This window comes from Notothenia coriiceps, unplaced genomic scaffold, assembly GCF_000735185.1.
Source record: "Notothenia coriiceps isolate Sejong01 unplaced genomic scaffold, NC01 NC01_scaffold00036788, whole genome shotgun sequence".
Classification (NCBI taxonomy): domain Eukaryota; kingdom Metazoa; phylum Chordata; class Actinopteri; order Perciformes; family Nototheniidae; genus Notothenia; species Notothenia coriiceps.
Genome location: NW_011369489.1, coordinates 31,078 through 43,081, shown reverse-complemented (window position 1 = coordinate 43,081; position 12,004 = coordinate 31,078). Strand labels below are relative to the sequence as shown.

The window sequence follows — 12,004 nt, the reverse complement described above, 5'->3', positions numbered from 1 at the left end:
TGACCTCAATCCCTCCTATTCTTCCAATATCCTGATGAAAAATAAAATCTCTCTGTTGCATAGGCCACTGTTTGATCAACGCGAATTGGGTGTGGGTCCTTGTACTCCGAGTCGGGCTAACGTCCACGCTAGCTTCCACGCTGGCTGCTATAGGTTTTGCATTGAGGTGATACTTGAGGCTTGATGTGCTGCGGTGATATGCGAATTCCTTTTTGCATAATTTGCAAACAACCGTGCTCTTATTGACGCTTCCATCCGTCCGTTTTTTAAAACAAAATGTCCCATCCACGGGGCCAACCAAAGCGGTCTCATCAGCTTCTTCGTTCATGTTTGACAATTGTTCACTGTGGTTTGTTGTTGTCTGAAGTCATGAATGTTAGTTGGTGCTCCAGTATAATCGGTACCCCTGAAACTCATCCAGTGAGAAACGTTCCGCGGTGCAAAAATAAGTGCGATTAAAATGCGTTAATTTTTTTAACGCGTTCATTTTTGTGTAATTAATTAATCTTAATTAACGCGTTAAAGTCCCGGCCCTAATATATATATATACAGACCTGATTTCTCAAGTGAAGTATTCTTATAGTAATGACCATTATCTTTACATTTCCCAGCAGTAGATGCAACTTATCCAACGCATTAATATTAAAGGACAGACACGACTCCAGCTGAATCTAAAATCTTTATTTATAAAAAGGAATTTACATGAGAAACTGCAGCAACTTCACAGAAAACTTTGTAAGACAATAACGGACAATATTATTTTTTATAATAACATAAATGTGATAAGATGCAATTATGTTTAGTGACAAAATACAATTCTTGTTACGTGAGCTATTTTCAGTTTTGCTATTTCCTGTGATACATTCAGGGTAGTAAATGTTTTATGCGCGTCTGCTTAGATGCTTTGTTGTTTATAATGACAGCTTTAGAATTTGTTTCTTTTATCATTTGTATTCCTGATAGTCACTCTTGCTGTTATTTATTTGCGCTAATGACTGGTTTCATCCTCTGCTCAATTCTTAAAAGGCACCATGATGTAACACGATTGTCAAAAACTCCTGTAAAAGCCAATGTGCCCAGGGGAAAAAACCAACAATAAAACCATTTATAATGTTTATCTGACATTAAAGCATGTATTGTAAGTCATTATTCAGTGTTTATAACAAGGTAACTGGTCTCCCAGCTGTTTTCTACAGTAGCGGCCATTATCAGCCTCCCTCAACCTCCCTTCTCTGGTATACCTTCTGCTGTACATCCATTGTGTTTATTTATTCATCCCATACAACCGCTCATCCTGTTCTCTTGTTCCCTTAATAATCTTCATGTAATGGCCTTCCTATTCCCCCTCTCCCCCTTAATCTCATCTTCATCTCACACCCAGACCTTTCCCTTCCCACTGCCATCAGCTCCATCACGGCCTCCACAACAGCCAGTGCCCAGGCCGCGGTGCTGGGTGGCCGGCAGGTTCTTGTACACCGCCCGGCTGTACGGGATAAAGCACAGGCCCAGCTGGAGGTGTCGGGCCAGGCGGCAGTATGCAGCCAGCGCAAGTACCAGCAGAGGGGTGACCAAGAGGAAGCCCACCACCAGCAGAGCCACGCAGCCGCCGTCAGTCAGCAGGTCTGAGCAGTAAGGGCTCTTCCCATGGGGGCGGACCTGGGGAGAAGAGAAGACAGACAGCAGACTGAATGATATGTTGCCAGGATGTTGAAAAAGTAAGTTTGTCGATGTATCAGTGTGCAACTTGTTATGACACTTTAAATGTCACCTATCATGCTATTTGTAGGCAATAGCATAGGTCTCAGATATATAAAAATATATAAAAAACATGTCTATGAAGTGTTTTGCTCAAAATACGAAACGGATCAGCCATTCTAGCCATGCCTCATATCCCTCTATTTCACTTCCTGTTTCAAAAGTGCTGATAGTATAGAAAAATTGATAAAAAAGAGGGGCGGAGCTTCTGCCTGCTCATGCGGGAGATTCTACCGGGAGATTCTACCGGGAGATTCTACCGGGAGATACTGCGGTGATGAAACGCCATATCATGGATTATCAAGGATTATCTCTGAAACAGTATGGAGCTCAAAGGCTTTCTCTCTTGCCGGTAATACCACAAGGTGAGTTCCTTTGTATTTCCTGCTTCTTCACACACATGCTCTGTGCAGTACAGGTTAGCTCTGAGTGTTAGGGATGCTAATGTAAACACTGACCATATTACGTCCAAAACAGTCGGGCATTATTTCTGATAGCAACGTTTCTGATAGTGCTGTGGGTCCGCCGCCACTATTACGTCATATCGGACGCAAATCTGGATCAGCTCCGTTGTACCCCCGTTTTAGAGATTTGGGTACGGAGGAAAAGAGAGAGGGTTTTATTTTCTGACGCTGCGTGAGTTCCCTGACACACCTGGGACACATATTTATGTATAAAGGACATTAAAAAGTGCATTTTGCATGATAGGTCCCCTGTAAAACATCCGACTGCATTCAGAGAACAATTTCACCTTGTTGATTATCGTAAGACAAACTTAATTCAAATTCAAACAATTATCAAAACTGTCGGTGGGTCTTTCCACCAACGATCACTAAAAAAAAATTGTGGAAATGGTAAACAATGGTCACCACTGGTTATCACTTTTTTGTAGCTAACCGTGCTTTCACGACAATGAATGTGAATCAGTGACGTACAAATTCACTACTGAAGATCAATGAAACGGCAGCCTGATTTTTTTTAGGAACTGAGCAGCTCCAATGGAGCAATAGGGGTTAAAGGCTTCCCCAATCAAACTGTGTTATGCTGTTCTGGGCACTGAACTGGCTTCTTTCCAGTCTTAAGCCTATTTCTCATGATCTGAAAGTTTTATAATCCTGTTTTTAATAATGCTTAGACTGAAGTCAAAGGTCAGGGGCAGCTGTAGAGCAGCTGGGCCTGCAACTGATAGGGACTATAAGTCGATGAAACACTAAAGCAAGATGCTGACAGTTTATGGGTATTAGTGTTTTAAATTCAAATGTGCTATGTCAAACATGTTTTAAATTGGATACAGTTGTGGCAATACTTTACATGAAGAATATCAGGGATTGGAATAGTTTTGTGAAGTGCAGTTAAGAACGGATTAGGACGACCGATGACGTGTTCTGTGTGGTATGTGTGTGCGCATTATGGACAGACACCAGTTGGTAGTCTGAGATCTCTCAAGTGCACTGAATCAGTAGGCAACTTAATTTATTTTTGACCAAAATATAACAAATCTTACTTTCAGGGAGTAAATATTGTGGGCTGGCATTGTGTTTCAAAGCATGTCTTCTTGTTTCTAACACTGGTGAAGTGGGAAAGGAGGTCAAAGGGTCAGGAGACAAGTGTGGGAGAGGAATGGAGAGACAGCAGGCCTGTATCATCCTTATCGCCCCATGAATGATGAATTGAACATTCGTGTGCATGAGGAAAGTGCTGAGGTTAAAAAGGTTTGCAAATCTGAGGATTTATGATAGGAAAAAGCATGCTGACAAGTTCAAGTGAGCCTAAAAGTTTAACCTTTGTTTTTCTAGTTTTAGCATTAGTTTAGTAATTATATAATAGTTTACTGGAATCTCACACAGTAGCGAAAAGCCTGGATCTTGCTAGTTGTTGAGAGATGATGCCGAGTTACACATCCCAGCCTGAGAAGGAGAGTGAAACATTCAGCAGGGAGGGAGCTATGGGAGAAATAAGAGACGGAGAGAAATGGTTTTTAAAAGTTAAAGGAGGGTAAGCTTTGACGGTTGTAACAGATAAGACTTATCTGTTACAACCGTATGCCCATGTTTTTACTTTGACGTCTCCTGGGTGGCTCCAGATGTAAGGCAAGTTTTATCCAGAAAACCCTTAAAGTGTGCTTATTTAGTTCAATATTGTGTTGTGTATGTTTCTGGATGACTATTGCAAACGGAATCCTCTCAAATATCTTGAAAAGTTGTCTGAAAGAACCCTAAATGCTTATCCCACCTGGCTTTTTCTACATTTCTTCTCACCCCTTTTTTCTTTTGAAATGTTCCCCCTCTCTCTATCCTCCTAGGTTCTGGATAATCCCTCACTAAGCTGCTGTCACATGAGGCCTAATTGTGAGAGAATGGGAGAACAGAATCCTGGTCTCTGTCGTTGGCCAACAGAAAGGCCATCGGTATGCATTAAAAGTCTCTGAACCGTGATGACATTGAGGGAAGCCCAGGTGAATGCTTACTTAATAATGTAATTTTTTTTTAAGTAACATCTCTTGTTTTATATGTTCAGCCTGTAACATTTTGTCCATTTCCAAGCATCTTTTAACCTCCAACTAGCTAACAAACAGTCTTTAAAGTTTGAGGTTTTGATGTCTGGCTCCCTAAACTCTTGACCCCTCACTCTTTCAGTTCTTCTAACTCCTAAACATCTGAAAGAACCTCAGAATGATCTGATTATGAAACCTTCTCGTAACCGATGAAGCCAAACTCCACCCTAAGCCCCAGGCACAACTATTCCAAACTTTTGCATCAAAGATATGAGATTAGCTCTTTCAGATGTTTCATGAAAAGAGGGATGAAGCCATCTCTCTGATCCTCGCAACTATGTTTAGATTTAGCAAATCTATGTGTAAACATTTATCTTCACTGACATGCAAACACATGTTTTTATCTTACACCAAAGAGCATTGCATTGGTCAACATTTATTTTGGATGTTGTGGTACATTACTTTCACTGACAAAAAAATTGATGATTTGCAATATTTTGAAAGAACATATTAAACTTAACGTCAACAGGTTAATTATATTTAGCCATCTACAGTGTGACTGTTTGCTCGACAATTGTAAACCAGGGATTTGCAGAAAAAGAGCATCAACACTTATATGAACATCTCAATCCTTTAACATCCACTCCACCCTATTCCCCATTTCCCTCTTTCTTACTGTAGAGTGACAGAGGAAGCCAAACACCACCATGACAATGGCCGGAGTCAAAATGGTCCCGAACACCAGGCCAGCGAGGCAGGCGTTGATGGTGGCAATAATCAGGTTCTGAGCCGTCACCAGCACCGAGCAGGCCCAGCAGTCCAGGGACCCCCGCAGCTCCAGAGGCGCTTCACTGCCCCCACCACCGATCTCAGCTGCAGAATAAGGAGGAGGTACGACTACACGTAAAGGTGTTTCTCTGCCTCCACCCACAGCGGTGGTGGAGGCCAGGGAGTTAGAGTGGTGAAGATGTTGGTGGTGGCTGTTGTGGTGATGGTGGTGATGATGAGGTGGCAGTTCCTCGGACAGGTCCAAGGCCTGGTGATGGGCCCCCTTTTCTAGAGTACCACTCATACTCATACTGAACTGTAGGCACGGAAAATAAACCAATTATGTGATGGAAATATAACTTTTATCAGAATAAGCATGTGCAGATGTTTTCTAACTGTTGGTCAGTCCTGATTAGCCTGTTTAGAGACAAACACAATGGAAGAGACCTAGTCATGAAATACTTGTGTAACCAATGAAATTCCAGTCCTCAAAGGTTCTCTGGGTTCAGAGAGAGGTTAGATGTTTGATCCGCCAGGAAGTAAGCCTTGTTGATGCCGTCTTTGAGGTGATGATAATCAGAGTGCTGATTGTCCAAAAGGAAAAGGGCCTTACTTGCTATATGTAGTTTGTGAGGAAGAGAGATGAAGGCTAATTGGCATCAAAGTCTGTTTGTGTACAAACGTATGCTTGTTTTCTTCCCTGTGGGTATTAGAGTCAGACGCTCAGATGCAACCAATGTTGCCATTTAATTGGAACCATATAATGTTACTATAAGTACAAACATTTCTTTTTTAAGGGAAACAAACCTATGAGTACGACTATATATTGTCAGATTATTTTCTGTAGTATATTGGTATCGGCCAATGTAATTAATCTTGCCATAGGGTTAAGAAAAGAATGGGATGATGTAATTATGGCACAACACTTGTCTTTTTGTTCATAATTCAACATTTTCTCATGGCCTCAATAAAAAGAAGCCAGGTCCTCCATTCAGGGTCTGCTTTGCTTCAAGCTGCTTTAGTTTGTATCCATTCAGTTTCATGACAGATTTGATGTGGTATGCAGCTGTGTCTGGTACAGGATATCCTTACTTCTCAAAGGTCATGAGCAGACAGGGTACAACTTGAGTAACCAGGCCATCTGCCAAAAAAACTACAGTGATGGAAAAATCCCAGTAGGGATGACAAAGTCAAATAGTTGGATTAATCATTTTAGCAAACACAGTGCTTTCCCATAGGGAATCTTTACTGTTTGTTCATTTAAGGGGTATTTTACTGTTAAGGAGTTCATCAATTATATTACTAAATTGCCATGGTGGTAAATCTCTCATAATGTAATTACCATAGCACAAGACATAGTATTGTGACAAGTAAAGCACTATGCTGGAATACTTTCTTATAAGCGTCCCACTAGGACGATCTGATCTGAAACTCCATTGCTGAAGTGAAAGGACCAACAGAGACATGTGGCGGGTCATTTCATATTCATCGTTGAAAAAGATTGTCCACTGTCTGAAATTGTTCAATAGTTCAGCTAGGATATTGAACATAACTTGCCTATGTTGGGATATGTATTGGATAACCATGCACTTAACGATAACACCTCAGGTTGTGCTTCGATTCCGCCCTAACTGACAATCAGGGGAAGACCATATTTACAAATCTGTCCTGGGTGCTTGAGTTATTTTTCTTTTTCCACGTCTGTTTCCCGTTGTTGTCCTTGTGTTTTTATCAAGGTGGAAGTTCATGTAGGAAAGACAGGCAGGAAAGTGTGTATGCGCACATGCACGTGTCTGAGGTGACTCATTGTTTATTTTTACAACAAATATATTTAGTCTCTCCACCCACTTTACTCACTCTTTAGTTTGAATAGCATTTCTTAGGATATTTCGTCATGTAATTGTTTGAACTATATTAAGAAATTCTTAACAAGGAAATGTTGTCCAATAAAGTGATTGTAATGGTAGCATGTAGTCTCCAAATACCTCCTCTTGTTTGAATCAAAAGTCTGCTTCCCATCATGCAATGCCTATGCTCGGCTAGGACTTGCAATGACATTATTCTTGGATGCTGCAGGGCGATTTTCCATTGTTCTATCATTCTATTATTCTATTGTCTGGAACAAAGCAGCTGCAATAATGAATTCTGTGCCTCTCAGACATGTTTTGTCATGTTTATCAGTAGTACATAAGACATTTAGGCTCCTTCTTCCTGTAATGTGTTGTGTGAAGAGTTCTCACTGAACGTGTCTTGAGTCATGCAGCTGCACTTGTACTCACATTGTGATGTGGGGCCCGGTAGACCTCTTGCTGTTCGTCCTCCAGATTGTTGCTGATTTTCTCACTTCTTTTGAAGTCCTCTTCTGTCTGCTCAGTGCTTTAACGGAGCCTCTGAACTTGTTCTCTGGGAACTTGGTTACTTTCCACCTCCTTTCCTTGCATGAAGTTGAAAGAGCTTGTAGTGATTTTGGAGTTTCCCTCCTTATCTATTTAGTGGTGGTATGCTGTCTTCCTGCAGCTCTGGTCTCCTGCTGCTTCTTCTCTTCTTTATCCAGAATTGTCAGTGTAGCTGATTAGGTCTAGAGGGATGTTTTCTTTTACACATTCAACATCAAATTCCTAAGCTGTTGGGATGAAGTCGTAGCACAGAAAGGCTCCTCCATCAGTGGCAACAACTTCACTACCAGTTGCTGTGTTCTTTGTCTTAAGTATGTCAAACTTCTTTCTGTTTGCCCTCCCCTTTGTACCAGCCCATCTGATTGAGTCCCCAGTGCTGTCTCTCATTCCCTCCCTCCTCTTGGACTCCCTGCATCCATCCTACTTTCTCTCCAACAGGCTTATCAGACCCCTGCCTTTCTCCGACAACTCCTCTCGGCACATACATTCCACCTCACATATCCAGGACATATTACACCCCCCTTTAGCCTGTGTCTGTTGCAGTGGGGGCTGGGTGTTGCGTGTCGGGGGTCAGAGTAGGCTGATAAGTTGAGGTTCAGAAGAGCAGAAAATGAGGGGGAAGGGCAGGAGAGACAGACGAGGTACCACTGTGCTCCTGAACACATTCAGCAAATCATTTTGTTATATTTAGTTGTAAATGAGTCCAAAGTGAAAACTTGACTTCCATGAGTTATGTTTATATCTTTACTCATTGACAGGGATGCAAAGTTGTCACCTTTCGGCGAAATTCGCCCTTTTGAATCCAAAATAGGTCGTTAGTGTGATTCATGTAGATCTGCAATACATTGAGTAATCTGCGGCCGCAAGCTGTTATGTGCCATCATGACGCGCATGGTGTTATTTATTTATATATTATAATGAAGCTCGAGTCTTCCTATCTATCGGCTCTGCTGCTCCACGATGAGGATCTAACTTCAGCAGCTACATTACCTACGGGTGCGTTCGCAGCTAGTTTGAATGACTTGGTATACTGCAGGGTAGCTTGTGAATTTACTCCAGGTGGAACTAAAGTCTGATTCAACACTTGACACATTCACATCTGCCTCTGAACTGTGGTGGAGTAGAAGAACAAAGTAGCAAAACATTGAAATACATGTACAAGTAAAGTACAAGTATCTCAACATTTTACCCATGTACAGTACTTGAGTTTATGAACTTAGTTACTTTACACCAGTGGCTATAAAGATAGAAAGACTAAGCCTTGCACAGAGGCATGAAAATACATTTTCAAAATGCTCAACAGTGCTGCCAAAATTATAAAGTGACTGCTACACAATTAAAATAAATGCTTTTTATATATTTCTATTAGATGTGACTCTATGGCGTTTCTGTTATTATTAACACTGCTGCTTTAGTTGTTCTGACTGCTCAAATCCTCTGTTATTCCTCATTTTAAAGCCGATATTCCGGGGGGTCGGGGGGCTCGGATCCTTGTCACCTTTTTCATACCTGATGAGTTTGCATCCCTGCATTGAGTAAAGATAAAGATTTGGGCATCTGTTTTTCTCTTGGCCACTTTTGACTATTTGGTGATGTGAGTATTTGCATGATATCCAGGTATTTTGAGAATGTTAAAAAACTTCAATATGTTGCCTAAGCCTTCATCTTACTTTGACATTGCTCCTTATGCATTTGTCCCCACCCAGGATTCAAAGTGAGAGTTGCCTTTAAGTTGAAGCAACAGTCTTGTTGTTTCCCAGCAAATATAAAATTGTACTAAATTAACAAATACTAAGGTGCATAAAAAAGTACATATAAGACCTACAGTTGCATATTTCAAATAATTCAATTAATTATTTTGGTGGAAGTCGTTATTATATGTTTGCACCTGAGATGAAGGTGTTAGGCCTAAGGACATTTTAAGAAAAGGAAATGGCGTTTCAAATCTGTGTCCTCCTCTTAACGGACATTGTCTCTGAGCGCTAGGGCTGCTGGATATCAGGAAAACTTGCAATATGTGATAACACTGCTGAATATTGTGATGACGATATCACTTGCAATATTTAAACACATATTAAAAAACATTGTTAATATATTTCTGCTTTGGATTCACTGCAAGCATAACCCTAGAATAGACTATGCAGAAACTTAAAACAAATTAAAACATTAATTCCAGTCCAACATCGTAGTTAATTTTTTTGTTATATTGTTTATGTTTTATAAAAAAACTTCTGAATTCTCCCCTTTACAAATGTTCTGGCCTTCTGAAATATATACATGGCCTTCTGATGTCCTCTAATATCTGAACTTGCAGAGCGTGAATGCATGGCATAGGGAGTAGGCTACCATTTATCGCAGTTCCAGCAGTCTTCGCTATGGCTCAGTTGATATCGCGATAAAGATAGATGTGTGATTAATTGTGCAGCCCTGCTGAGCGCTACGTCACCTTTCTGCTTTGAAAACATCCTGAAGTTAGGACTTGTCAAAACTTTAAAATGACCAAATCCATGCGTTTTCAGTAGAAACTCTTGGTTGTTCAGGTACATTAGTTAATTTTAGGCTATATCAAATAAAGATTTAGTTTTGATCCTGCTGAAATTGACTGAAGAGACTTTGTATGGGCAGCTATGGCTCAGATGGGATAGAAGGCCGTCCACTACTTGAAGTGATGGAAAGTGTCCATACTGATTGGTGTGTTTGGTACTTTTTGAGGATGGTATGCTCATTCATCATAGCAGTCGCCAAGGCTTGGTTTTTACTGCCATTACAGGATATCAAAAATGAGATGTTGTGAGGCAAAGCAAGAGACGTCAGTCTGCACTTTGTACGATGTATGAGGAAATAAACATTTACTATCAGGAAATGCATTCAGATAAAAGCTCTGATTCTCTTGAATACAGAATTTCGAAAGGAGAATGAAGTAAGAAGTACAAAGATATCAAGAAATGCAGTAATCAGTTAAATGATAAAAGATCAGAGCATGAGCTAAATAATGAGTGTTGTCTGATCCGGATTCTTTGTATGGCCTCTCCCCTCTGCTTTGAGCTTGCAATGTTTGTTTACTTCCAGTATTTTGGTCCCAATGCTCTACGTTTCTTTCTTCTTGCTGTGTGCTTGTGTAGAAACTATAAACGGATGTATGCATCTTCATGCCCCTACGAATAATTATAGGTCTAACAATTTAGTATTTTGATATCAACATGCTGGTTTAATGTAAAAGGTAAGGAACCCATTGACATCAGTATATGGACTTGTCCTTCGTTGGATGTTTTTTGAATGTATTATTTCCCTGTTGGCATAGCAGTCTTGGTGTTGCTTCACTGCTATCAGGAGATGCATGAAGTCCCCTTTGGGGAATTTGTCATTACAGATTAGATAGTCACTTCATAATCTTTGTCATCATGCTCAGCAAGAGCAAACTTCAAAGTATTGTTCAACATGATTACATGTTACATAAGACCGTTTTTTTGTGGAGGGAAACTTGACTGCAGCACTGTGCAGCAGATACAGAGGTGGTCTTCCGGCGTGGATTGAACAGGATTTCCTTGAGTGTGTCCAGTCCTTCTGGCCCGGAGCTGTGCCTGAGGATACAGTGACCTTCCAATGACCTGTAACTCGGCCTGGGTATCATTTCTCATTTTATTGTTTAAATAGTGTAATTCAAACCTTTTTAATTGTAATCATTTTGATATTCTATATTTGTTTCTTTTAACTGCACCAAAGAAAAGTCTATTACCTCGTTTAAAATATATATATATGTTTGACATAACACTGTTTTCTTTCTGATATTTTCAAGATGAAATACTATGTTGTGCCAGCCCAAGTCAGGGGATAAGACTGCCTGCTCTTCCGCCATAACTGTGATCAGAAGGCTGAAATGCACAAGGGCGCTGCAGTCATGGTGAGTCCAACTTTGTAGCCTATAAGTTACAAAAAGGCTATATTATCCTTTCTGTGTGACTTTGACAGCACGTCCTTTAGCTGCAGACTAGATCCTCAGTGCCTTGTGTTTTGCTCTCTAATGCCATCTTCCTATCAGCCTTTCTGGAGGACATCATGTGGTAAATCAGCTATTTTTAACATACACTCTGTGAATAAGAAATAATTATACAATTCACTCGAGTATATATTTTGATTCCTTTCCTATTCTTTAGTTTGTCTTTGTTTCTGCTGATGCCAAAGGAGGAACACTGACTAACTTATTCATGAGATGTGAATAATATGTTATGACTGTTTTGGCATCAGCCATTTTCTATGGTGTGGCCTGCTGGGGCAGCAGCATCTCGGCTGCTGAACAGACTGGTAAGGAAGGCCAGCTCTGTCCTGGGGAGTCTTCTGGACACTGGAGGTGGTGGGAGACAGGAAACCAAGCTGTCCCACCCCCTCCAGGACACCCTGTCCTCACTTTGCAGCACCTTCAGCGACAGGCTGCTGCACGCCCGCTGTCTCACGGAGAGGTACCGCAGGTTCTTCCTTCCTTCTGCAGCGGTCAGACTTTACAACCAGCACAGCCCTGTAAGAACTGTTACAGGATGTGTATTTTGAAAATGATGGCACATTTCCCCTCCGTGGGACCAATAAAGGTATTCTG

General features: G+C 40.9%; 1 protein-coding gene and 1 long non-coding RNA gene across 2 annotated transcripts; one reads left to right on the top strand and one right to left on the bottom strand.

Annotated features, from left to right (window-relative positions):
• Positions 1-665: 665 nt before the first annotated feature.
• On the bottom strand, positions 666-7,784 carry tmem88b (transmembrane protein 88 b). Its single transcript, XM_010792871.1, has 3 exons — positions 7,297-7,784; positions 4,926-5,333; positions 666-1,656 (listed from the first exon to the last, which is right to left on the bottom strand). Exons 2-3 carry the CDS (start codon positions 5,325-5,327, stop codon positions 1,372-1,374), a joined length of 687 nt encoding a protein of 228 aa, XP_010791173.1. The 5' UTR covers positions 5,328-5,333; positions 7,297-7,784; the 3' UTR covers positions 666-1,371.
• On the top strand, positions 5,087-11,959 carry LOC104964152 (uncharacterized). The gene is made up of 4 exons (XR_800387.1): positions 5,087-5,140; positions 10,915-11,037; positions 11,210-11,314; positions 11,659-11,959. It is a non-coding gene; the product is annotated as an uncharacterized lncRNA (long non-coding RNA).
• The last annotated feature ends 45 nt before the right edge of the window (positions 11,960-12,004 follow it).

Excerpts from the sequence above, each read along its gene's own strand:
- tmem88b (XM_010792871.1), bottom strand. The coding sequence starts at position 5,327 with ATGAGTATGAGTGGTACTCTAGAAAAGGGGGCCCATCACCAGGCCTTG. Across the intron at positions 1,657-4,925 it reads GCTTCCTCTGTCACTCTACA|GTCCGCCCCCATGGGAAGAG; the intron begins GTAAGAAAGAGG and ends TCTTCTCCCCAG.